Source organism: Gymnogyps californianus, unplaced genomic scaffold (genome assembly GCF_018139145.2).
Source record: "Gymnogyps californianus isolate 813 unplaced genomic scaffold, ASM1813914v2 HiC_scaffold_32, whole genome shotgun sequence".
Taxonomy (NCBI): domain Eukaryota; kingdom Metazoa; phylum Chordata; class Aves; order Accipitriformes; family Cathartidae; genus Gymnogyps; species Gymnogyps californianus.
The window spans coordinates 510,582-537,666 of record NW_026114202.1 but is presented as its reverse complement, the minus strand read 5'-3'; the positions used below and the strand labels follow the sequence as shown (position 1 = coordinate 537,666).

The window sequence follows — 27,085 nt, the reverse complement described above, 5'->3', positions numbered from 1 at the left end:
ACAGAAACGTGAACAGCTCACAAAAAAAGACAGCAGATTCAGGACTGCACAGAAACCTTTACTTCTTTGTAAACAGCTGCAATTTCCCAGCCTAGAGGAATGTCATAATATAATCATAAGAAGAAGAGGAGGGAAAAAAGAAAAAAGGAGCAGAATAGCAGAGGCAGACAGGAAAACAGTTTTCCCTCATCTCACCACTGAATATCCCCAATTCCCACTTTAAATGCTAGGAGTAGCAAATCCAAGCTATTCAATTGTCTTCCACAAAGCAGAAACTGTCAGGCCAATCTTCAGGGTAGAATTGCTGTCAGCTCTCAGGCTATTAAGTTATTATCCAGAAGACATATGCTCACAGACAAGCAAACCAAACAGAAGATTCAGACAGGTGAGAGACACCTATCCATTTCAGAAGATGAGCTGCTCTAAATAGATCTTGCAGGAAGGAATAACGTATGAAAAGCCAGGAGAAAATGGTGGAATCTCACACTGATGCATTTCATTGCTAGTTTTGCCAACTTCTAGAAATAAGTGGTCTTTTAAAAGGTAGGTAGTGTCTGATGAACCAGAAATCAAACAGGTATTTTAGCAAGTTAAAGTTCAGGAGTTAAAATACCTCTCCCTCTATCAAAAAAGAAAGGTCTAGGGGGATTTAATATGAAATATAGTGATGAAGTAGGCACAACAAGTCTGAGATTTTACCTCTCGTAGAATCACAGAATGGTTTGGGTTGGAAGGACCTTCAAAGACCATCTAGTCCAACCCCTTGCATGGGCAGGGACACCTTCCACTAGACCAGGTTGCTCAAAGCCCTGTCCAACCTGACCTTGAACGCTTCCTATCATGGGGCATCCACAACTTTGGACAACTTGTTCCAGTGTCTCACCACCTCATTGTAAAACATGTCTTCCTTGTATCCAATCTAAACCCACTCTCTTTGAGCTTAAAATGTTGCCCCTTGTCCTGTCACTACAGGTCTTGTTAAAAAGTCTCTCTCCATCTTTTTTGTAAGCCCCCTTCATATATTGAAAGGCCGCAGTAAGGTCTCCATGGAGCCTTCTCTTCTCCAGGCTGCACAACCCCAACTTTCTCATTCTTTCTTCACAGGAGAGGTGTTCCAGCCCTCTGGCCGTTTTCGTGGCCTCCTCTGGACCCGCTCTAACAGGTCCATGTCTGTCTTGCACTGGGGACCCCGAGCTGGATGCAGTGCTTCAGGTGTGGTCTCACAAGAGCAGAGTAGAGGGGGAGAATCACCTCCTTCGAGGCGATTCCTTTTACATCCTGCAGACTGTGCTCTCCACGCTGGCATTTCTGCCACTGTAGACTGAAGCTTCAGTTGTCTCAGCTCTCTGCAGGTCAAGGTGACCACTGCCATAATTTCATCAAAACCAGGAACTTTGCAGATTCCAAAAGCTGTATCTTCAGTGACTACCTGTTTGTGCAGGAACACACTACTAAATAATGTCGGGAAGGAGCTGCTGCCCGTGGTCCACAAAGGTACAGCTGGCATATGACAGAGGGAAGTTTCTGGAGGCAAAATCAGGCTGAGGATAAGAAAGGCAATCACCAAAGTTGTGTGACAGCATCTCAAAGAATTGTTCCCACACTCAGGCTTGGACTCATTAGAAACTGAGAAGTTTTTTGGACAAATGGAAGCCTGTACAAGAACGAGGACTGAATTAACCAAAATAGCACCCAGACACTGGCACTTGCAATCAAGATCGAAGGCTCCTCTGACACTTCAGAGGAAGAGCAGAGAAAGCCAGCAGATACAGAGAGCATGTATCTGAGGACGATGCAGCTTTTGGGAGAAAGAAGCTGATTCATAAAGGACTTCATCTCCTCAAAAGCCCCCCTACAGATGGAGCAAGAATGAGCCACGTAAAATCAGAAGCTAGGAAAAAAAAAAAATCAATACAGTACAAGTAAAATAAGATGGAAAGACAAAACATGGCACAAGTTGTTTCTACACAAATGCTGGAAGTCTAGAAGTAAGATGGAGAAACTCAAATGCCTGTTATTAAAGTGACAATGTGGATGTAGCGGGTTCATTCAAACACAGTGGAGGGCAGACAAGTCAATGGACGTTCAAAGTATACAAGGACTAAGCAAGCTTTAGAGATCTAAGCTTTCTTTAGCATACACCGCCATTTGAGTAATCTACGTTTACTGTGTCAGCAAGAAACACCCTGTAAATCAGAATTCCAAGCTTAAACCAGAAAAATACAGTCTCAGCCACCCAAGCAGCGACAGCAGCTGTCACGCTATCACCAGAGGTTGTACAAGCAGGAAACACGACGTTAAACAGAGACTTCAAATGCCTCCGCGTAAACTGCAGAAGTGTCAGGTCAAAATATAACACCAAGACTAAGTTATTAAATAGCAAAAAGCAACTCCCCCCAGCAGCGGATGAGAGAAGCGGCAATTCCTGCCTTCACCTTGAATGGTGGCTGGAGTATTGGTGTGAGCCCCTACCGTGCAATCTGACCGTGCCGCAGAAGTAATAGAAGCCAATCCAGCTGGTACAGCAAGGCTAAATGTCCAAGAAGGAAACTAGACAAATTTGTAAAGTTTTATTAAAAAATAAAGGTAAAAAGTCACATGATTTATTACTGGGTTAATAATCGTTACACAATGTCTCCCAAAAGTTAAAATTGTGTTTTTACACCCAATGTGCTGAGCTTGGCCATCTCCACTCTCCCTGCTTGACCCCAGAGAAAGGCAAGCCAGCAAATGACGCTTTGGGTGGCAAAGGACCACTCAGAAGACAAGGAGACACCAACAACCTCACTTTACAGACAAAGTCACGCAGGAGGAGGATGGGCAAGTCCCCCGCATAGTTTCTTGGTTAAAGCTGCACGAGGGTACCCGAAAGACACTTCCACCAGCTTTCACAGAACGATTCAGAGGCATCTGAGCAACCACAAACCAGGCAGCCACGCCAGGCAAATCAGAGTTGTCCTAAAGAACGGATGAAATGGATGCAGGGCTAATTATATTTTATAAAATGAAGTCATGTCTCAGGAGTCAGTTGGAGGTTGTTGTCTTTTTTTTTTTCCTTCTTTCTTTTGCAGCAGACAGAGCATGTGAACGAGGAAAAGGCAGCTGATATACTTCATTGAAAAAACCAAGCATACTACATGACAAGATCCTTCAAAGCTCTTTGGAGAACAAAACTCTATAGGATAAAAGGAAAAATCCTTCACATACGTAAATAACTGGTTAAAAAGAGATAAGGAAGGGGGAAGAGAGGCATCACTGGTCAGTTTTGTAGCGAAGGGGACTCGCCAAAGGGTTTTGCTCTGCTCAACTATATTGAGCTGTGCAAGAGAAGGCAGCACTAAGATGACAACATTTGCTACTCTGAATAATTCAACATGATCAGTAGATAAGAGCAATGACTCTAAGGAATTGCAGTAAAATCTCGTGATACGAGTGGGTGATACAATTCAAAGCGCAGCACATCAGGAACAACCACCCTAACTTCAACTTAAAAAAATATGACAGACTGAACTCAAGCCAACACTGAGGAACAGAACACCAGGGCTACAGCAGAGTATTCCACGGAACCATAGCTCCGTGGTTTTTTGATCACTAACGAACAAGCAGAACATCTGTAATTGCAGAGACAATAATATAGAACAAAATACAAATCCATAGCATACGGTGTTTTCTATAGAAGCACCCTCACCATAAATATCACCTGCTGATCTGATCAGCACCTCTGCCAACCTCCCCTCCTGCCATCCCTGTCTCAAGGAGGCTGCAGCAGAGCTGGCAATGACATGAAGAGCAAGGAGAAGAGACATAGAAAGGGAAGTCTAAACGGACGAGGACAATTCAGCCCAGCCAAGAGACCACCAGGAATGGAAAAAGTAGTTTCCTAAAATCGTGAATGTCATGGAGAAAGTGAAGAAGTAATTTGTTCCTTGCTAGTTTTTTTGGACACCCCCAGTTCTTGTTTTTTGTCTCTTCCTCATGTGTAGGACCACGTAACAAGCAGCCCACACACTTAAGTGTCCGGCTTTGTGACTCTCTGTGCAAGGCAGTGAATATCACGATGGTTCAAAGTGAGAGGACAGATTTGTGGAAGAGAAGTGTGAAGGTTACTAAATTCAAACACCTCGCTCAGGGAGGTCATAAACTGCTAGAGAGAGAAAAATAAAGCAATATTTCCTCAGATTAGATCTGCTCTATTTGTGTACTCCCCTCCCCAGGCACCTGCTACTGGTTACTAGTGAGCAGGATACTGGGCCAGATGGATTCCTGGTCTCATCTGGCAGCACTTTTTAAGGCATTATACAGGATTTCATTTGTTAACCCGAAAATACACAGCAGCTGATTGCTTCAGAAGAGCTGGAAATTAGTTTAAAAACCACAAAAAGGGGCAATCTCAGCGTAAGGGAATTGTAGACTAGGTTGCACTTATGATCTCACCCAGCTCTCAACTCCCCTCGCAATGGAGCTCTGTGAACCTGCCTGCTTGATCAATCCCACCAGAATATTCTCCATCAGCGACTTTGGCATAGAAAGTCAAATTGTTGTCGATACAGAGAACTGGAACAGCATAAAAACTCCTACGGAAGAGTAATACAGATGGACTGGAACGACACAAGGTCATACACTTCAGACTTCACAAGAAATGGTACTATGAACTGGAAAGATCTTTAATCCAAGGAAAAAGAGAGACACACAGGGTTATTAGCTTGTTGCTGTGACCTGTGAGCCACCACCTGATTCAGACATGAAGGATACCGGCACAAAGAAATTACCTGCGACACCGCACAGCACCCCAGAGAGACCTCCCTGACATTCTGTGCCCTGCTCCGGTCAGGGGTGTTCATGGATTAGCTTTAAGCAAACAAGTGCACAGAAGAGATCGACAGAGAACCTGGAAAAGAGCAACTGCAAGGTTGGCGTGCGTGGTTTGAAAATAAGAAGCCAAGAGTTGAGTGCACTGAAGGAGGGAAGAGCTGTTTTTGTAAGAGGCAACACTGGCACACACACAGATTAGGTACATACCGGCCACAAATAAATTTATCGTGAGAATCTGGTGTGAGTTTCCAACCATCGTGGCCAGAGAATAACAGAAGAACTTTGCACATGAAAAATACAGCACGAAGCCCAAATTGGCCTAAACCAGCAAGGACCTAAGGCCAGCAGTTGAAAATACACTGCTATAGACTTGCAGAGTAAAACAGAGAGCTGCGCCTTGTCTTCCTCGCAGCCCGACAGCTCTTAAAAAGTAAAAAAGGCACTAGCTGGACACTTTGCCGAGTCCAGAAAAAGCAATTTCAGGGCTGGCAACGTTTGAAGAAACACTTGTATCTAAACAAAGTTTAGGTATTTATGCAAGGCGTAAGTGTAAAGCTCTGATTTTATCAAACAGGTAGTCTAAGATTTCATTGGAGTCGGCAATATTTTTGCCAAAAGGTTGCGATATCAGCTGTACCGGGGTACCACTACACTGGCAGCAGGCACTGCAATACAGAGAACAGAGATTTGCCTGGCCATTTCTTACCACAATCCTCCACGCTTTCTAAGTACATTTTTTTTTTTCTTTTAAATAAGATTTTTTGTTTTTCTAAACACCACAATATTTAAATTCCAGATCCTTTGTTATCTGGTCGCACCTTGCTGGCAGTCACCTTCCCCGTACAAGAACTCTTGCTGATATTTATCACTGGCAGCATCTCCAGCTCATCCCTGACTCAAAGACCTCTCGTGTCAACCAGGCTTCACATGGAGAAGACCGCTCTGTGCACCTCTCTACAACAGCAATGTAATAAAACCCGAATTCTCCTATTAGTAACCTTTCACCGCGTAGGCAACACTTCCAAAACTTCAGCAACTGGCAGGCAGCGAGGAATCCTCCATGGCTTTCGCAGCCTGAAGAAAGCAATCTCCCAAACTCGTAACTCAAAGGCGCTCTTTGTATTTTTTGGAATGCATCTGTGGGAAAGCGCTGCTAATATTTGATAAGAGCTTCTCAAGGGGAACAAAGCTCACGCTTCTTAGTTCACCCATCGTCCTCTCCCAGCAGGTTGGCAGAGATCGAGTTACCAACACAGCATTAAACCGGGGATGTATAGAAGGTGGTTTACTTAGGTAAATCACAGCCAGCAGCTGGGGAGCTGAGAGAAGGAAAAGGCAAGTCCTGAAGAACTTGGGGAGTGGCAGCATAAGCTGGTTACACATATGCATTAGGTCACTGATAAAAAAAAAAAAAATCAAGTCTGAGATCACACCCATGACAGTGTGACTTCAACCAGGCCACTGTGAGCCCGATAACGAGAAAGAGGGAAGGTGGAAAACCTCACATGAAGTCAGGACACAGGAGGCAGCAGGTATTAACGACCGACTGTGAGCTGGGACTCGGTACACGACACTTCCTACGAACTTGAAAAGTCAAGGCACTGTTGAGAAAGGCCAAAGAGGACGGTCGCCAGCAGTGAAGATGACGCTCCCGTGAGCAACTTGGACAAGACACCGAACCCCAACCCTTGAAGATTCATACCGTGCCAAACAGCACACCTATAGGAGTTTCCCAAATAAGGGGGAATATTCAACAACTTCTTCACGCAAAGAAGTAGCAAATACGCTTACAGTTACGCAGAGGGCTTCGCTGCCCTTAGACCTGAGAACACGATCAGGTTCAGAAAGAGAGTTCCCAAGCCACCTACCCCTGCTCCTCTGGCAGGTGCCCGGCCCCACGCTCCCAGCCACGGACAGAACCACAGCCCACGGGAGACGTTCGTCAATACGTACCCCTTGCCGTGCGCCCACCCCTTCTAAATCCCCTCTTTCGGATCGATTAACAGGCAACACGCACCCGAGAAAGCCGCCCGTGACGGAGGCGGCGCGGGGTCACCGCACCCCTCACCGGGCCGGTTCCCCTCACCCACGCCCGCGGCGAGGCGGGACCCTCCCGGAGCTCAGCTCGGCCAACAGCCGGACTCCCTCAGGAGTCTCTCGGGCCGTTTCAAGGAAGCCCCCGCTGCCCCCGGCGCCGGCCGCTGCCCTCCCCCGCCGCCGGCGATGGCCGGTCTGTCCCCCGGCCCCGCGGGGCTCCTCCGCCCGGCTGAAGCCTTTCACGCCGGGAGAACCGCGGGCGCTCCCCCTGCCGCCGGGGAGGGCTGAAGCGGCGAACCCCGCGGAGCCTTCTCCGCCACCGCGGGAGGCGCGGCCCCCCGGGAAGGCGGCCGGGCCGCGCCACGGACCGAAGCGACCGCCCCCGCCGCCGCCCAGGCCCCGCAGCGACGGCGGCCCCGCCGCCCCCCGCGCCCGTACCTGGCTCCGGCGGCGCTGGGCTGCCCGGGCGGGCGGGCGAGCTGGGCTGGGCCGGGCTGGGCTGGGCCGGGCCCCGCCGCTGCTCTCCCCGCGCCCCGCCGCGGCTCCTCCCTCCGCCGCGCTCGACGGGGAGGGCCCCGACCCGGAAGCGCTCACCCCTTTGCCCCGCCCCGCAACGAGCACCGCCCTATGGTAGCAGAGCGCCCGCGCCGCCCGCAACCGCTTCCGGGGCGCCGCGGCGGCGGGTTCGCCCTAGCAACCGCGTTCCGTTGCTAGGCGGAAGTAGCGCCCGGCGCGGCGGCGGGCAGGCCTCGGCGGGTCGGCGGCTGGGGGGGCTGCGGCCGCCGGCCTCGCCGCGGGAGCGGGCCCCGGCGGGGCTGAGGGGGAAGGTGAGCGAGCAGGGCCGTGCCTGAGGCTCAGCAGCCCGCCTCGCCGCAGCCCCGGTTCCTCCCGCTGCTTCCCGCCCTGCAACAAGCCGCCGCGTCTGTGAGAGGGGAAAACCTGGCTATAAAAAGGGGAATATATACGCGGAAAGCTAGGCGACAAAATAGAGGCCTTAAACTTAGCGAGGAATTAATCGTTGCCTCGAATCTCCTCTGCCTGCAGCACCTCCAAGAGTTATTTGTCCCACGGGCTGCAGAGTGCTTTCAGAGGGAAAACGCGGCTCCTGGAACGCCTCACGTCCCGCTAAAAGCTCAAAATGTCCCAGCTTTTAGTAGCTGCCGAGGAAATGTGACAGGGACAGGAGCAGAAACCCGCTGGGGGTCATCACCCCAACGCTCCCAGGCCGCTTCCGGCGAAGAACGGGACATTTTCCAGATGAATGTTTTAAATTGCGATATGCCTTGAAAATGGTTAAAAAACACCGTGAGGAAAACCTTCCTTCCTCCCCGGCGTGCGGCTCGCTGGCCCCCGAGCCCGCGGGCAACCTCGTTAACCGGCCGCGCTGTCACAGCTCGTCAGTGCGTGGCCCTGACGGGTTAATTTTGAAAAATCACCTGGAAAATTTGTTTAGATCCATAATTCAGGTGTTAAAATTATATCTTTTCCCCCCTACCTTGTATTCCCAAGGCTGGGCTTGTAAATTTTCCCCTGGTGCCATAATTAAGCAGAAAATAAATCCCAGTTTGAGTATAACTTGCTAATGTTTCACTTTTGCTGTTTTGCTTACTCTTTCTTCTATTACATATGTGCGGCCTGCTGACTTAGTTACAATGTTATACCTTTTAAGTCAGTGATGTTAATATCAAAAATAACATTTCTTAATCCAGCCACCTAAACAGCCTGTCCTGGCATCATCACGTCTAACACTATCCCGAGCCTCTGCTCTGGGATGAGCTTATTTTGCACTTTTTGTCTCTTTGTGGTATTACTAATGAAAAAAAATAATACGAGCGTCACCCCACCTTTGACAAAAGGAAGAGGCACCGGGGATGAAGCACTTTTGCAACGTTAAGATTCAGCGCTCCCATTTTTTAAGTGCCATAAGGAGAAAATGGTACGAATTCACCAAAGCAGCTTATGTTATTCTGGAGCAGGACCCGCATCCCCGGAGGGCTCAGGGGCAGCCGCATCCCCGTTTGCATTTTGAAAGATGCTTCATTGTTCAGATAGAAATTGTACCATCGTCTGAATTCTCCCCAGTTCTGCTCTGAACCATCCGGGAGCTCCCAAGGAGTATCTTAATCCTAAAAAATTGTTTAGCATCGAACAATTTCGGTCTGAGTAATTGTTTTGGTAAGTTATATTAAACATGCGGATTCTCGTTAGCCCTGTGACAATCCCCTGGGAGTTTATCAGAAGTGTGTGTTGAAAGACATGTGGGGGTGAAGGGAGCTCGCAGCTGACCCAGAAACGTTTCGGGTGGGTTAGGACCACCCCACCGGAGGTTTTACCACCGACGCTCGGCTCCTCATCCTCGACCAAGACAGGTGAGAAGCCGGACTGATTCCCGAGCGCCGCCTTATTAACAGAAAGGAAACGTCATGCTTTTAGTCTTGAAACTGCTGCAGCGTCTCCGGTTGGGATGAACCGGCTCGTTGCCGCGGGGCGGCCGGCTGGAGCTGGTGGGCAGGACAATATCCCTTTGTCCGGGGCAGCGGGAAGGACAATGCAGCTCCTGTTCAGGATCGGGCACAGGGAGGCACCACCCCGGCACAAGCGCCGGAGCAGCGTGGGCAGGGGGACCTCGCAGGACACAAGCGCAAAGTGACCTTGTATCCTTTTGGGTGATGCTGGCCGTGAGCATGCAAAGAGAAAAAAAAACAAAGAGTAAAAAACAAAGATTAAAAGAGCATTTTCTGGCAGGAGAGTGAGAGGAGAGGAGCAACCACGTAGAGCGAGAAGGTACCAGGGTCTCGTCCTTCTCTCTCCCGATGGAAACAGCCCCTGTAATCGTTCAATCCAGAGCAGGAATATACGTGAACAGGCTTGGCATTGACTGAAATTAACAGCGCTCCTGTGCGAGAGGGCGTCCTGTGCAACTCCCTCAGCATAAGCAAGCAGCATCTGAACTCAAAACTGCGGCGTCTGCAGCAGGGAGGTTTTATTTCAAGGAGTGGGAAGTAAAAAAAGCCAGCAATATTAAGCGGACATCGTACATGCTACGGTGCAGCATAGTCTGGTAACAGCTTTTTGTTTTTTTAGGAAAAGCCTTGAAAGTCGGCAAAAGAGACGAAAACCCCCTCATCTGGGGGATGAGGTCCCTGAGGTCTCGGGTTGGATTTCCCACAGCGGGGCGAGAGGGCGGCAGCCCGACAGCTGACGGCCCTTTCCCCCCCTCCCCTCCGTCTGCGTCCCCGCGGCAGGGACATCTGCTCTCCTCGCCGACCAGCTGCCCCCCGGCGCGGCCCTGGCTGCGGGAGAGCCGGAGGAGATTCCTCCTTCCAGCCCAGCCTAGCTAGATCCAGCAGAAATGTTCAGTCTGTCCTGTTTCGGACATGAGGACAGAAGGACTTTGCCAGGAAAAAGCTTGAAAATGCTCTGGAGAAGCAGGAATTTGTGATTATCCCACGTTAATTGAAGGAAAAGGATGGAAAAGGATGAGGTCTGTCCCGTCACTCTCTCTTGCCCAGACAAAGAAAATTTTGCCCCCTAAGATTTAAAATTCAACATATGAGACCCTTAGGATTTCTTATTTTCTGACCACTACTGACTCCTCTCCTAAACACCCTATTTGTGCTCATTTTGCAGCTGCTTTTGGAGCGTCCAAGAGCACCTACTGAAACACACGTCCAGTCGCGCCAGCACTGAACCCCCTGGGCTCTCACCCCGTCTCCACGTCCCCCTTGCCTGCTCTCCCCGCCAAGCCGCCCCTCGCCCTTGTCCCCCTTCCCACCCCCACGTCACCCCCCATCCGGCAGCGGCTCAGCCCAAGCCCCAGCACAGAGGGAGAAGGGGCGTTTTGGCCATTCCGCGGGGAACCAGCCCTTTTCCCAGGGGAGAAACCTTGCTTCTCCTGGCCTGGGTTGGCTTGATGGACCAAGAGCCATCAAGGAGCCGGGAACCAGCAATGAACTGCTCGCGACGTAGGTCCACCCAACATCCCCCAGGAAAGGTCCGGGTGCTCCCAGCCTGGGTCAAAGGGAGCTCCTGGACCTTTCAGGCGTGGGTGGGGGTCCCAGCCGAGGCCGTTCAAGGCAGTTTAATGCACTCAGGGCTGCGACGTTCTTGAGGTCAGGGATCAGAAAAATAATTTGGACTATCTGCAGAAAACTCCCCGCTTTGGAGATGGGGAAAAAAATCCGTTGCGGGGAGCGGGTTCCCCTCCCTGCCCATCCCTGCCCTTCCAGCGCTGGCTTTGAGCAAGCCCTGGTGATTTAGCCGGTGAAAAGGCGGGTGATTTTGCTGATGCCGTTTTCCTGGGGAGACCATTACCTGGCGAGATAACACTGACTCTCAGGAAATAGTGAGCAATTTCAGTCTCTCATCCGTACGCTTATATATTCCCCGCACGTTACCTAAATAAATAAACTGGAAGAAGGCAGAATGAGCGTTGCCCTGGTCCCTGGCACAGTGCAGCGTTTGGTACCTGGAGATGCTGCTGACATCTATTGTCAGCTCTGGGTATTTTTATTTTTTTTTTTAAAGTGGATGCTTGTAAGTGTGTTAATAAGTTGAGATTAATAAATTGGTCACTGCAGGGTCACGGCGGTGGGTCTTACTTTTGCTGGCAGGTCTCAGCTTGCTCCTGTTCTCTATTTTATAAATTAAACTGAAAATCCTAATTACAGAGGGCATTCACGAGCACTGGGCTTTAGCTGGTTTTGTATTCCCCTCTTTTTTCCCCCGTTAAAAAATCAGGGAGTTGCGATGTTCATACAGATTTAACGAAAATAGCATCGTTATCAAATAATTCTTTAAACTTACAAGAAACGAGCTCAAAAGTGAAAACTACTTTGTAGTAATAATAGTAATAACAACCGACTGGATTTCCAGCTGATTGTTGCCCTTAAGAGGTTCTCCAGACTGCACCTTTTGCCCTAAGACTCTAGAAATCCCACTGCCCCGGGAAAACCTGTTACGTGGTGTAATATTACACCGAGTACAGTGATACAACCACTTTATCCTTGTCTTAAATTTATTTTTAACACCGTACGTGACCCTTCTTTACCACGTTAAACTTTGCTATTAATTATATTGCTGGATTAAAGCATTTGTAGCCATAGATGTAAATTGTTCAGCGATATATTTGGGGTGGCGCGGCACAGGTATAGCTCCCCGAGCAATCGAACGCCTACAGCCCTGCAAAATGCAGCGCTGTTTTAAGGAGAATTTTTTTTATTAGAGCAACGATAGCTGGGGGAAAAAAACCCAAACCAAAACAGGCAAGCTTTTGGATGTGGAAACCTTCTACAAGTCTTTGGGGTCTTATCTATAAATTTTATTTCTAGTTGCCTGGAGCTCTTTTGCTTTACCACTCTCTCCCTCTTAGATGTTTTTTTTCTCATTTTCAGACTAGCTGGGCGCTGTTCCGGTTTCCCCTACAAAGCCAAACTCAAAGGTCAGCAGTGGGGGCACGGCCGGAGCTAAATCAGCTGTCCCAGCCGCAGCGTAGCATCCCTGCTCACAGGCTGCAGGTTGCTCTCCCATATTCCCACCGGGACGGGAACGCGCCCCAGCAAACACCTTTTCCTGCGTTTTGCCCAGAAATTGCTGTTCTATGAAAAAAATTTGGGCCTTAGCTATAAGATTGCAGTTCCCGATGTAAACATCAGGGTTTTCTTTTACCTGTGCGGAGTGAACATATTTATTTATTAGAAGCAAAAGCAGTTTTAGCAGCTCCTTAGCACCAAGTTTTGCTCTGAGATTTTACAGCAGGGTAGGTGTGTACCACGTAGGCAACTATTTGATCCTGAGCTCCTTTTGTACACGGCGCGCACATCGCATCCTTCCACAGCCTCTTATGTTCCTGCTCCATCAGATTTTAACTTCTTAATGACGTGTACGTCAGAGGAATCCAGAGCCTCTTTGTTAAGGTCTTCACCAGCGCTGTTGACCATCGGCCTGGGAGAGCGGCCTTGATTTAATTTTGATGAGAGTAGCTCTTAGTCCTTCTCTCTTCCCCAGCTTGCAGCAGCGTAGCCCTCATGGGGCTGCTGAACACAGACTCGCACAGGAGTTGATGTAGGTGACACACAGATCTGACAAGAGTGCAGCGGTTTTTGCTGGCTCCCAGGCAATTTTGGAGGAGAAACCATGACGGGGGACTACAGCTAGTTTGGCAGGTCAAACGGCAAAGGGAAGAGCCGCTCATGGTGCCTCCGTAGCTGCGGGACCTGGAGCAGCACAGGCGCTGCTCAGCCGTAGCTGCGATTCCCCATTTGGGAATGCCTACCCCTGGTCTCGTTCAGTGTGAGCATCTCAACTAGGCCAGCCCATATCCCCACGTAAACAAGCCCTTAGCTGCACCAGGAGTACTTCGTTCAGGCTGACGAAGGGGTAGGAGAGTATTTCTGCACGCTGAGAATTTGTCCTTTGCCAGGAAGGCTGAGATAACTGACAAAGTTACTAAGGTCATTAAGATCTTCCTCGCCTCTCCGCACCAAGAAAGAAAATACCTGCTATTGGAGCGCTGGCTGACCCGCTTCCTGTATGACACAGGTACCGAATGGTTTGCGACAGGGAAAGCAGGTAAGATCTTACGCAGCTACTTACAGAACAGTTCAGCGTGTTATCTTACTAGCACTGTGCTTCAGTTCAGCAAAAAAAATAATCAGAAAGCAAGTTTTTACGTTATTTTGTGTGATGTCAGGGCAAAGAAGTCTGTAGTTTGTACAGCATGTTATCACAAGCTTATTCCCCTTAATTTACATATTTTTTTTTTTTAGTTTCTATTAAAGAGAAATCTTCACTTGCTAGCTACTTCTCATCAAACAACTTGCACTGCTTTTCTGTAACAACCCTCCTTTTTATTTGTAGACTCTTTAGGAAGAGGCTTTTAGACAGCGTTCACCGCTTTCCCCATAATAAATGTAGCAGGCTGATCTACCAGAGCTGCCACTAAATTCTCCTCGTGTGCAAACACTCACCTTTCCATCAGCTCAACCGTGCTCTGATCATTTGTGGTGCTTCTAAGGCAGAGCAGAAGCATAACCCCTGAGAGCCAGACCCATCGCTTCTTTTCCACAAGACCCCACTTGCTCTTTCATATAAAGTACCCCCAAAGTTGTGTGGCAGCCTCAGGCACTTCACAATAACAAGTTGGATTTATTTTTAGCAGTTTATTGCTCCCCGGGCTTTCAGGGTTTTGATTTGTTAGAACAACCCAGTTTGTTTTAATTAAACTTCACCTCGAAATCACAGCAAGCAACAGCTGCCCTTCCACCTCACCGGTGTCTTTTCAAATCCAGTTTTCCCATCTTTGGACAAAGAGATTGTTGTTAAATTTTTACTTCAATAAAGACATGATATGGATGTACTTTCAGAATGCTTCGGTGTCTTAGAAAATTGAGGATCTGCTTTCTAAAGACAGAACGAGCATGATCACGCAAGTCTCGGACAAGCACAAGGCAATCAAAAGATAAAAGCTGCACAATATGCAGGAGTCACTGAGGAACTCAAGGAAACCAAGATAAAAATTAAAACAGTGACTTACACTGAATGCTAAGCTTCACAAAGTATATATTAATTTCACCACAATGTTCTTGCAGTCTCTCAAACTTATACTTTTAGTTCTGTACAATAGCTGAACGTAAGCCATAACAAACTGTAAAAAAACTATACAAAAAACAGCTCGAGTGTAGGAGATGCGGTTTATCATTAAAGTTGGGGTCAGCTCATGTCTACTCTTCTTCAGAGGACTCGCCATCTTCTGCAGGATCCGGTGGCAGGGGGCGAGCTCTGTAAAAAGCATTATCAATTCAAAGGAGTTAGCAGAACTCAATCAACTCTCATTTGAAAGGCTAACAAAGCCCTTTTCCTAGAGGCTGGGTGACCTAAGTGCCTTTAATTAGCCCCAGACTGCACCTTGAGACATTAGGGCTGATACAAGCTACTTTATCCTAAGTGCCAGAAGCCCAGATTAAGCAGCAAGCACCTACCTTTCAAATGAGAAAGCCTACTTCAGTGCAGAAAACACCGTACACCGATACATCCTCGGACGGTCTCTGCGTGTCATTCTCGACCCCGAGGGCCGCGTGCGGGTTCCACGCCATTTCTAGGAAGCTGAAAATTTAACTCCCGTTTCACGCCTGAGTTTCAACCTGACTAACTTACCCGTGCGACTGAAAAAAAACCCTAGTTGCACAGTTAAGCGAGTACAGCTCTTGCTTCTTCCAGAAGATACTGGGAAGCTGTAAGTTGTTTAAGATGGCGACACTGTGTGTTCTCTGCAGGGTTATCACCACCGGGTCCTCACTCAGCCAAACAAATTTCAAATGGAAGAGGTGAAAGTTTTGCAGCACTGCAGTGCACATCTTTTGTTTCTCCAAGAGGTAGGGTGCGCTTAAAAGTCTGTGTTTGCTTGTCCTTCGAGACAATTCAGGACTAATTCTTATGGGAGCCATCCAGACAGTTTAGGATTGTCTATATTTGGTGAAAAAAAGCCTTGGCAATTGAGAATAGAGTGTCTGTAAGGCAATGTTTCACACTGCTACCTTTTTAGTCACTAGTGCAGCCTACAAGTTAATCTTTGAAGTGTCAGCCTGGCAGAGCAATTCAATTTCTGACGTACCGAAGTCGCTAGCAGTCTCCTAAGCTTTTCTGAAACAGAGCTGACACCACGGAGCGTCACATCGCTCTGGTCTGTATGCAAACGAAGTATATCTGAGCACAGAGAATTTGCCTGAACTGCCAATTACTCCACCCATTTTTAGAAAACCCCCACGAGGTCAGGGGAGACAGATGCTGCGTTTTACCAGACTTTGCTGAGAAACATTATTTCAATGAGGATATGAAGGTCCTGAGACACACCGTCAATTTTTAGCAGTCGCTTGCTCCTTCAAAAATAAATTGTAGTTTCAAAGCAGCCACGGAGGAATGCTAGTGACAATTTGTTTCATCCAAGGACGCACTGACAGCCCTCAATACACCCCTTGCAGGCAGCCAGGCACGCCGCTCTCGGTATTGTTTGAAAGCGCCAGGGATTTTGCTGTTTAACGTCACCCCACAGACTACACTCTGACAATACGGGTGCACACTTTAAAGCAACGCCACGGAGCACCAGCTGCAGCGATGACAGCTGCGTGTGTCACCGCTGCTCTGCAGGCGGTTTTAGCTCTCTGTCATACTTCAGACAGCTTTTAAATTTTTTTTTTTTTTTTAAAGGAAGTGAATGTTAAGTTCAAGCAGCACGTCCCGAGAGCCGGGCTACAGCCGACCACCGAAACTCCTCAAGCGTACAAAAACCGTTCACGTTGCATTTTGCCTCTCTGATACACCGAGCACCCCTTCCCTGCCCGTTAGCCCCAAGGCACAACACTTCTGCACCTCCTTCGGCCCCACCTCGTTGCAATTTCGGTTTGTAAGGACTTGCAGTGCTGTCTCCAAGGCTGAGAGGAAACCCGCGATTAAATACGCTCCTGAGAAAGCCCCAGCGGTTCACGGGGCGACCTGACGGCAGGCAGATGGGGACTGAAGGGAGACAGATGGGGGCTGCCTCCCCTAGACACCCCCCCGAGCCCCGGGGGGCCGACACCTACTTTTTGGCAGCCGGCCCCAGGCCGCTGCTCCCCGCCACCTCTCCGCCGGGCACCCGGTTCTCCTTCTGCGACAGCTGCAGGAACTCGCCGATGCCCCTCTGCCAGGCGGGGACAGGCCTCACGCACACCGGGTTCCCCCCGACACGGCGGCCCTCCCCTGCGGGGAGAGCGGCCGTCAGCCCCGCCGCAGGCCGGGCGGGGAGGGAAGGGGAGCCCCAGCCGCGCCCCGCTCTCACCTCTCTTGGCGGCCGGCGACGGTCCCGCGTTGAGGCTGGTGGAGCCCAGCACCTTCCGGGGAGCCCGGGCGGCCAGCACTGCGGGGAGAGCGGAGCGGTGAGAGGCGGCTCCGCGGAGCGGTGCGCTCCCCCATCGCGCTCCCCCCCCGGCCCGGCCCGCACCTTTGCGGTAGGCCCCGCCGCAGTCCGCCTTCGTCCGCACCATCCTGCCCCCAGCAGCGCCGGCGCCGCCGCCGCCGTCCGGCCCGCGCGGGAGATGCCACCGCCCGCGGGGAAACGCGATTGGCCAGCGCCCGCCAATGGGAGCGCGCGGGATCGCGCGGGGCCGCTCCCCTCCGTACGGCGCGGCGCGCGGATCCCCTCAGCCCGCTCCCCTCAGCGCCGTCCCCTCAGCACCTCTCAGCACCCTCAGCGCGGATCCCTTGAGCCGGGTCCCCTCAGCGCGGCTCCCATCAGGGTCGCTCCCCTCAGCCCGACACCCCCCGTCCCGCCTCACCGAGGGTCCTCTCAGCCCCGTCCCCTCAGCCCGACACCCCCCCCGCCCCGCCTCACCGAGCGCCGCTCCCCTCAGCCGCCACCGGGTGTCAACGGCCGCGGCTCCCTCCCGCGGCGGGGGATGTCTGTCCCGGACGCACAGGGCCGCCGAAGGCTGTACGGCCACGGCCCCCGCCCCAGCTCGCCTCCCCGGGCCGGTCAGCCCTTCAGCTCTCTGCCGACAGCACTTTTAAAAACCTATCAGCGAGTCACAATGGCCGGGAGCACGGAAAGCCCCGCAACGCGTCGCGTTTTGGTCCAAGATGCTTTTTTTTTTTCTGCGTCAGCGTGAGTTCAGGTGGGCGCGGTGTGAGTTCACAGGGTGGGAGAACTGCTCGGGCCAAAAAATGATGTTTCTTCGTGGTCTTTTCCAGCAAGATCTGTTCCTGGATCAAACGCACCCGCAGGAGTGGGCAAGCATCGTGGTGGCACGCCAATGGACGGGCAGTGCCAGAGGGTAATCCAGGTCCCTGGGGAGCAAGGTCCAGGTCCCCGGGGAGCAAGGCACCAAGCCAGGCGGGACACCGAGGCAGCTCGGGAGCCCAACTAGGCACGGAGCCCGGACACTGGTAGTGCAGGGATGGGACCGTTTGTTATCTCCTGCCTCCAGGCTATGCCTGGAGCTCCCTCTGACGTGCAAGTGAAGTCTTGCCGTAGGAAGATTCAGCCAAGCAGCGTGTAGGGAGGAAGGCCGGGCACCCCCAATTTCAGCAAAAGATCGTGTTATGACAAATTAAGCCACGATCTCCCCGATGTGAGGCTCCTCTATGGCAGCTGCACCCTGCGGACGTGATGTGAGCTGCGCGGGCAGCTGAGGGTCTTGCGGTGCTTTAGTCTGGCAGCTGCTGGGGCTGGAGGCTTTCGCCTTTGCAGAGGTGATGAACCTCGCTCTCCGATACCCAGCTGGAGCTGTACTTTTGCTAAGAAATCACACCGCCCTTCTCCAGCGTGTCCAATGTCTCAGCGGCTGTTGGTCCCAAATGCATTCTCTCTCTTTCCAACAGTTATTGCTCCCTTTATCTTTTAATGTGCTTCCTAATGTGTGTTTGCTTAATCAGGCTTTTAGTGCTGGCTTTTTTTTTTTTTTAATTCATGGCGTAATTCTCCATTCCTTTCTATCTTGTGGTGCTGGCACATGTGAAATAAGAATAATACGTTATTACTCTGTTTGGGATGTGTTTTTAGTTTTGAAGAGTGGACTATGACACCCTAAGCCTAAATATCCCCTCCTCTCCCTGCAAGCCTACGTAGACGGGTGAGCTGCATTTTTTCTTGCATGCAAACTTACACGGCTTCTGGCCTTTGACTTGAGAGGAGTTCTCCGAGCGAGAGCAGAACTGGCTCCGCAGAGGTTTCCTAACTGCGAGCAAAGGGAAGGGAGCGGGTTTCAGAGCTGGGTGTCGCTTTGGCAGAGCTCTGCGATCATCCGCGTGGCACAAGCATGTGGGCTGGCGGTGAAGAGATTCGGGGACGGGGTGAAATCCATTGGTGGGTGAGAAAAGCTTCTTAATAAATGGTCTGCAGGTAAGGTCAGGTTTGTGCAGAGTTCAGAGGGCGCATAGAGGTGAGGATGCAGGCAGCGCTCCAGGGAAACAAACCTCCACCCTGGTCGCAGGGGGGAAAGGCGCTGAGGTCTCTCCCACACAGAGATCACCTCTCCTTGCTGTGCCGGGCTGGGTGCAGGCAGAGCGGGGGGACTTAGTCCTGTCCTAACTGACAGTCCCTTCAGGCTGGGCGGGAGGAGGCAGCTTAGATACCGCGGGGAGGCAGCAGGCAGCTTGGGACACCTTCCCTCTACCCCACCCTCCCGCCGTGCCCCCCAGACCCCTCCGTGCTGCCCGGCTCAGCCTCCTCCCTCCCAGCCGGGCCTGGGGAGGATGCTCAGCGAAGGCAGGGGCTGCTGCCGGTCCTCCAGCCTCAGCTCCTCTTCCTGCCCCATTCCCCTCAGCACCGAGGCGGGGAGACAAGGGCCGCCTTCAGCCCCGGGGAGGGCCTCCCCGTGGGGAGAACCGGGGTCGGAGCTCGGAACGGTGGCGCCGCGGCCGCGTTCCCGGGGGGGGAGTGGGTGGGGAGGGTGTCTGGGCGGTGCGGCGCCGTTTCCCTTCCCCCGCGCGGAAGATGGCGGCGCCCAGCCCGCTCCTGGCCTGGTGCGTCCAGCACTTGCGCGGAGACTTCGGGCTGGACGTGGGCGAAGAGGTCGTGAGGTGAGCGGGGCCGGGGGCGCCGGGGCGGGCCCCGCTCGGGGCCGTGCCCTCCGCCGGGGCCTAGCGGGTCCCTCTTCCCCGGCCCGCTGTGACAGGTCCCCCTCGGCCCCTTGGGCCAACACAGAGGGGAAAACGGTGTTTTCAAAGCAGCTCTCGGGGGACCCGGGGATCTGCGGCCTGGGTTGTCCCACGCATGGGTGCCCCGTGAGGGGACCGGGGGGCGGGAGGTGGCGGGGAGGAGTGGGGGGTCCTTGTGGGTAGGTGAGGAAGGGCACACCCTGCTGTCTCCTTGTGTTTAAGCAGGAGCTTGTTGGTTTATGGTTAGATTTTTTACGTGACTCCGTGGGAACCAGAGTCTCGGGGTGAATTTTTTAGTGTTTAGCGGAAGGGTCGGGGGGATGTTACTCTGCGCTGGAACAGGGGGAGAAAGATAATTTACGTTATGTTTTTTTTCAGTGAAACAGCCACAAGGGATTTCCCAAAGTGTCTGTCTCAAAATTTCACAAGACTTTCCCAAAGGGCCTCTCTCAAAATTTGACTCGTAAACCCTTTCCTCACCATGGTCTCTACAGAAACCTGATCTGAAAAGAAGAGATAAATTGCATACGTGTGCGATTAGACTGCTGGTTTCTTCAGAACAAAAGCCCCCTTTACCTGTTTTTCTCCGTCCTGTCCTCTTGCAGGTACATCTTGTCCATAACAAATGAGGATGAGATCCGGGAGTACGTCGTTGACCTCATTCAGGGGACTGACGGGAAGAAGAGTCGGTTTGTGGAAGAACTGCTGGCCAGGTGGCGGAAATCTTCCCAGCTGCCCTCTGAGCCTTTGCCAGCGTATCGGAAAAAGGACGGTGAGTGGTACGGGGAGGAACGAATTTAAGTCTCAAATAAGCTTGTCTCAGTTATTCTCTTTATAAACAATTACATGCCACGAGTGCCTGTGACTAGTCCTATTTCTGTCTGTCGTGACATTGTACAGCCCATTTTCATTCACCAAGTAGAGTTCAGGGACATCTTTCCCTTGCTGGTAGTTACTCAGCCTTTCTTTGTGCTTACACACACTTCCAGAGACTTCTGAAGTGCCTCGGGCCGGAGACCAAGCGAAAAAGGGTAAACGCAAAGGAAGGAACAAGCAGGAGACGCCTGCGTACGCTGAGCCCAGTGCACATGCAGAGGAAGTAAAAACCCCCCTCGACCTGGCCAAGGTGAGTGTGTGTGGTACGAGAGGGCAGGCTGTGTGTCACTGGGTGCTGAGGGCACGCTGTCAACCTGTGTCGTGGGGAAAGGTAACATCAAACACTAACAAAAGATGTGATTGGAAAGCGGAAATAAGCTTTCAGAAATACGCGTCCTTCGTTATCAGAGTCCCGATGAAGGCGATTATGTACCTGAAAGCATGTTTGTGTTTCCCAGCTACATCACAGGGTCTGATAAATGCTTGCCTCCCCCTGCAAACTCTGTCTTGTCTTATATACAGCACAGCTTCTGTGAGATGTACGTTTGTGTGTCTGTGTTCACTCATAGATAGCATGCAGCGTGGCAGCCGCAGGCTCTAACCTGAGCAAATACTTTGGCAGCCGTTGGGATAGGCGAGGATCCCATGCTGTCAGCGCGCTGTCAGCGAGTTGTGTGGTCGCCCAGTTGCAATGAGAGGGGCGGCTGTTCCCGTGCATCGACTGTTCAAAGCGGACCGTGGATTTGGACAGGCCGTGCTCATACCCTGTGTGCGTGTCTGGGAGTCGCACTGCTGTGGGGCAAATAACGTGAGGATGAGGAGAAAGATTGTGTACGTTTGTGTCTATGATGGAGAGTAAAATAATCATCAGGTAGTGACTGTGTCAGAATGGATTTTGCTCCCCTCGAAAGAAGCCTGGATGAGAGAGCGGACAATGGAAGCAGATGCTGTAATTAGTAATAAAAGGTATTTCTTTAAAACAGGGGTGTGAAGATTGAGGAATTAAGGAAGCCACTAAGCGGGTAGAACATTCCTTCTTGCTGTATTTAAAACTTCTCAGTCATGCTGAATAAAGCTTTAATTGGCAACTGAAATATTTCAGGCTGCTTCAGAGAGGAAGCCTTGGGCGCTAGAGAGGAGTCTGAGAGCTGTAGTGAGTGCCTTTCCACTGAGCAGCAGCTCTGGTTTGGCCATTTCCCTCTCCTGTTCAGCTCCACTCCTGCACCTTTAGCGTTGAGATTGAGATGATGTTCGATTTTGTGGAGACATTTTTTTGCAGTATTCATAAACAGTCTCTGAGCTGCAATGAAAGAAACTGCAAAACAAGAACATAGAAATGCTAAAAACCAAGAAATGCTGCTATTTTCAAGCAGCACAAGGCCATGCAGCAAGCAGTAGTTGCCTTTCTCTGTGATAGTTAACTAACTTATTGCAGCAGGCTTGCTTTCCGTTCAGCAGAACCGTTTCCCACAGTCAGCGCATCGAATATGACGATCTTTGCTGTTAAATGTTGTTTTAATTACCTAGGCTGAATTTCTGGATTTTATTTCTGGTGTAGTGGCTTTTGACTCAGAGCTACTTGCTGGGTACCCAAGCTCCTTCCTTAGGTACGGATCCGGCTATACAGCTGCAGTCCCGGGTTGCATCAAATACAGCAGATCACTCCAATGCTGTCTGAGCGCAAGAGTGTGCTCCGCAGAAATAAGCGCGTGGATGTGCAGTGTGCTTGACTTGCATCGTTAGACTTGCAGCGGAGTCCTTCATGCTGTTGAGCACGTTGCACCTCCCAAAATTAAATTCCATGATTTACCCAGGTGCGAGCCTGACTGAGCAACATCCAAATCTTGAGAGTCGGGGTTGCACCTGAACAAATAGTGGAACTTAAATTTATGTTTTTAAATTGAAGTTTTTGTAGCAGGGAGCTGCAAATGCTTAAAGTATTTGTAAAAGTATTTGCTTGTAAGATAAAAAACCACATTTTTTTAACTGGAGGGTTAAAAATGAACAGTAATGTTCCATTTCCTTGTAGTTATGTTCTAACTGAATGAAAAAAAGCAAGTGCAAAAACTCTGCCAAGGTTTGCTAACCAAGGTCGCTTTATCTGGGTTTGGTTTTTTTGTTTGTTTGGTTGGTTGGTTTTTTTATGACAGTAGTGTTTGGATCTGGCAGTGGCAGTAAAGCCAGTTGGGCGGAACTGGGGGGACTGGAAATGCTGCATCCGCTTGTCACTAAACCAGTAGCCTGCTGCTATTGAGAGCAGATAAAAAGAGTCAAGACAGGAGGTGTCCTAATGCCACAGCACAGCACCGTCATGGAGAAAAGCAGCGTGGGAGGATGAGGGCCGTAGAAGCAGTGCTAGCTGAGGTGTGGGTCAGGGAGCGGGAGCCATCCTCTAGCGTGCAGCAGGTAGAGAAAGAGAGTTGTTGTTCTGTGGTGAATGAAAACAGACTTTCTGGGAAAGGGTTTCCGAGAAATCCTCTTTTCTATTGTCGAGAGAGACTGTGGAGAGGAGAGGCAAAGAAGAGCTGCGCTTGCGCTGCAAGAGGATTTTCAGGTGTGTCACAGATAGGACAACTAAAGGCCAGAGAGTGCATTTATATTGGAGTGCTGCTTGCTGAAATAGATAAGGGTAATAAGTTCTAGTCTTTCTTGGTCATGGCTGGCCTGCAATTCATGGTTGAAACCAGTCTCATCTAGTGTTACGAGACAGGTTTGTGCCTGGAATGTGTTGTGCTTACTTCTCAAAGCATCTGTTTTTGAGTATTGCCAGAGAAATGGTAGCAGTTGGCTTTGTTCTGTTCCCCTGAAATGATTTCTGTGCCGTAATTAATTCCTGCAATTAACTTCTCAACTATTCACTTCTCAGCCGGTACCTGCTGGAGATGTCGGGTGGGAGGAGGAACCCTTTGTTTCTTTGATCAAGGTGTAAGGTCTGAGGGAGAAAACAGAGAATTCCACTACTAGATTATTAATCCAGCCATCATCTAAAGTATCTTGCTTTGTTTCTGATCAGGGTTTCTCTACTTCGGCCTGACACAAAGCTTAGTCCCTGACCCAAAGCCTGACCCAATGCAGTCCCTGATTGAAACTCAGAGAGGTGAATCACGGAATCACTGATGCCAAGTCATGAAATGAGGAGAAGAATTTACATTACAGCTAAATACTTGAACGTGCAGTGCATGGGAAAGCTCTGCTCAGGTGGCTGTCCTGGGTGGAAAACGTAAAAAATGCTGGGTGGTGAACTGGCTGTGAATGAAGAGTTCCTGCTGCCACCAACAGCTCTGTTTCTGGGATAGGCACACACAGGACTTCATAGCTGCAAACGGGGCGTTGCTACAATCTAAATAGCCCTTGAAAATAAATCTGGGAGTAGCTGAGCTGCTGTTTGAAGCTGTTAAATACCTGTGAGTTGATATTGCAGGTCTGGAGGACTGACAGCACGCCTGCCATCTAGACCCAAGCGGTTTTAGCTTTCAGAGGCAGCAAACGTCAAGGGGATCAGCAACATCCTTATGTCCTTGCTTTGTTTAGATTCCTTGGACCTTTTCTGGCAGGCCTAAGCTTATCTTTCCGTTGAATCTGGGGTCTGGTCCAAATTTCATTCCAGTTAGGCAGAATAACACTTTTCTGAGTCTCCCCAGCCTGTTCAAGGGTCAGTGCTTTTTCTTTGCTGCCAGTATTGCACTGCGAATACAGTTTGTTTGTTTATTTTTCTGCTTCTCAGGCACAGGAGAACAGCAGTGGAGTCAGCAGCAGTAGCAATTCCGCTAAGAAGAAGCCCAAATATGTCAGCCTGTATACCAAGGAGGGGCAAGACAAGCTGGCCGTCCTGATCCCTGGGCGTCACACCTGCGAGTGCCTAGGCCAGAAGCACAAGCTCATCAACAACTGCTTGGTTTGCGGGCGCATTGTCTGCGAGCAGGAGGGCTCTGGACCCTGCTTCTTCTGTGGTGCTCTGGTTAGTAATGAGGTGGTTTTAATTTGCCGTGCTTGAACGTGGCGTAGTTTGCTCAGGGCTTTAAAATGGCGTGGGGCTGAATTAGCCTCTTGGATCAAAGTTCCTCTAGCAAAGTTCTCCAAGCTCTAAAGCTGGGCAGGAAGGAACCTGTACTATCTCCTTCTAGGGGAAGGAGAACTGCTGTGGCTTTAAGTCTCTTTGTGTTTCTTTTATGACGTGCCGCATCAGAGAGTGGAGAGGTTTCCCTCATAATTTACATCGCTTTGGAGCTTGCCTGATTTATGACAGTCTCCTGTGGCTGTCGTGTGCATCACACTAGTGTCCAAAATGTGTTCAAGGCTTCAGCCCCATCCTGGGCACAGCCCTGGTGGCTTTGTTAGGGGCAGGAGACATGGCCAGGGCCAGTGTGCTGACTTTTCTTCAACACGTGTGCAGTATGCATCATTAGGGGTACCTGTTACACCCTGTATTTGGTTGAAAGGGCACCTTTTAGAGAAAGTGGGCAAGTTAATGACAGCAGATTAAGTAAAGTTAACTTCAGGAGAGAGGAAAATATTGGTTGGATGAAGAAAATGTTTTAAATCGGATTGGTTGCTATTTTTAAAGATCTCTTTAACTCCAAGTGGCCAACCAAGAGAGAGGACCTCTGTGTTAAGCATTGTTCATCTGCTCGGGGAGGTTCTGAGTGCATTTCTCATCCTTTGAGGTCACCTAGCAGTGTGCATTTCTCATGGATTGCTTTTAGTAAAGAATGAGCTTTCAGGATTCTCCCCGTGTAACTACCACCGAAGGGAAGGAGATGTGGACTATCTTTGCCATTTTAAACAGCTTACTCTGAGCTGTTGGCCAAGGCTCTGAAGCTGGTCAAGCATGTGATGTCTTCATTTTCTTTTTTTTTCCTTAGGTGTGCACTAAAGAAGAGCAGGACATTCTTCAACGGGACTCAAACAAGAGCCAGAAGTTGCTGAAGAAGCTCATGGCAGGTCAGTAGCAATTACATACCTGTAATATAATGAATCCAATCAGTTATGCAACAGCAGGAGCCCTCCTCTGCCTCACTGTGCTACACTTGCCTTGATGTTGTGTAGGAATGAGAGCGTGTGTGTCCTGGTGTGTAAATTGTCTAGATCCATTCATCCGAATTATAAAGAATTGCTGGCAAAGTCTAAAGGTAATTCTTTCTCGGGAGCTGACACCTGAATGTTTCTCTGGGATGTAAATTGCCAGGACGGTTTGTGAACTTTATTTGCTTCAGACTTTAGTGAGTCACTTGCCCTCGTTGCTGCACGGTGTCCGTGGTGGGCATTAAAAGGATGGCTGGGAAGTTGGCTCCTTGTATCCTCTCTGCAAGCACTCGGCAGCATTTCTGGACTTCAACAGAGGTGATAACTGCAAGTGTCAAACGGCAGCGTATAATGTCCTTACCCAGAGGCCCCAAGGCTGCTCGTTAGGCATTCCTGAATCAATCACATGAACTGGATCATTGTAGCAGTCCTTGAAAATTAGGATAAGTCTCATGTGGAACGTGTGCTGTGGAAGATGAAGTGCTGCTATCTGGTTTGCTGGGTCTAGAGAGGTGGCGGTTAATATTTTCTAATGGCTCTTCTTGTCTAACACTTATCTTGGGAGCTAAAAATAGGAACAGAGCCAAGGAAAGCAAGAGGAAATAATACCCAGTCTCCCAGCGAGGACCTGTGCATTATGGGGATGTTTGTCTGAGTTTAGCTGAAATATAGCCAAGGTCACAGTGTTCTTGGTTGAAAAATACACTTTGCTGAAGAACTGGGGAAATATTTACTCTGGGTCTTGGTGTCAGCTTCTCTTTAGAGCTGCTGAGATGGCAGGAGGTCCTGTAAGTCCTTGAGAGTAACAGCTGATCACAGAGTCGGTCTGTTTATAATCTTCCCACAGAGATCCTGATGTACTTCAGGATCCCCTTTTCTTACCCATTTTATCGGTCTTCCCTTCTGCCCCTGCCAGGTCTTGCTTTGTGCATTATCTGTGTAGGTGAAAGCTGAAACGTGGTTAGCTATTTGTCTTGGGAGTGAAAAAAATGTGGATCAGCAACGACAGGGAAATACAGGCTTTTTTGTTTCCCTGAAATAAAGGCGTTAGCCTGCGTGATGTCTTCTGTGAAATACATTGGTTTGTTCCATTGTGGCTTTGATGCAAGCCTTTTTTTTTTTTTTGTTCCCTTTTGTTTGGTTGGTTGGGTTTTGGCCCTTGCCAGAAATGGTAAGAAAGAAGAGATCGTTGCTGGGAATAGATTTCTCCATCTCTAACAATAGCTGGTCTGAAAAACCTGCTGGGGTGTGTTGGGGGAGGATTTCATTTGCGAGAGGCTCATGCAGCAGCAGACAGAAGGCTTGCTCTGTGCGTAACTGGCAATTGTCAGTGATCTGTCATGACCAAGAGTCTCTTTGTGGAGGTGTGAGGGACTGAAAGAGTTAATGTCTGTCAATGTCTCAAACATTGTAGAGGTCTGCATAAGGAAGAGGGCCATTGGCGGGAAGTTGGCTGGCATGGACACAGGGGGTGTGCCGGAGGGTATGCAGTCCTGTGTTCTGGCAGAACCAGCCTGGTAACCCACCACATATGGCCAGAGGCCACACAAAGCTTATCTGAGGAGGGGGCTTGTAGCTCCTTGGAAAGTCCCTAAGACCACCACCCCAATGGGCCGCACATGCTCAGTAGGTGAAGAACCCTCTGGAACACTACCATGTATGTTGAGAACTGTCTAGAATGAACCCATATAAGTCTTCAAGAGGCGTG

General features: G+C 50.1%; 2 protein-coding genes across 3 annotated transcripts; one reads left to right on the top strand and one right to left on the bottom strand.

Annotated features, from left to right (window-relative positions):
* Nucleotides 1–13,933: 13,933 nt before the first annotated feature.
* On the bottom strand, nt 13,934–16,881 carry LOC127028448 (PCNA-associated factor-like). Of its 2 annotated transcripts, XM_050914190.1 has the most exons (5): nt 16,826–16,881; nt 16,664–16,741; nt 16,428–16,584; nt 14,829–14,952; nt 14,571–14,628 (listed from the first exon to the last, which is right to left on the bottom strand). In XM_050914190.1, the coding sequence occupies exons 1-4, from the start codon at nt 16,866–16,868 to the stop codon at nt 14,832–14,834; spliced, it is 399 nt and encodes a 132-aa protein (XP_050770147.1). In that variant the 5' UTR covers nt 16,869–16,881; the 3' UTR covers nt 14,571–14,628; nt 14,829–14,831. The 2 variants fall into 2 exon arrangements, with proteins under 2 accessions (XP_050770149.1, XP_050770147.1); XM_050914192.1 differs by lacking the exon at nt 14,829–14,952 and having other exon boundaries at nt 13,934–14,628.
* Nucleotides 16,882–19,315: 2,434 nt separating this feature from the next.
* Nucleotides 19,316–25,304, top strand: LOC127028357 (activating signal cointegrator 1-like). The gene is made up of 5 exons (XM_050914061.1): nt 19,316–19,401; nt 20,085–20,251; nt 20,469–20,605; nt 24,080–24,313; nt 25,218–25,304. Exons 1-5 carry the CDS (start codon nt 19,316–19,318, stop codon nt 25,302–25,304), a joined length of 711 nt encoding a protein of 236 aa, XP_050770018.1.
* Nucleotides 25,305–27,085: the final 1,781 nt, after the last annotated feature.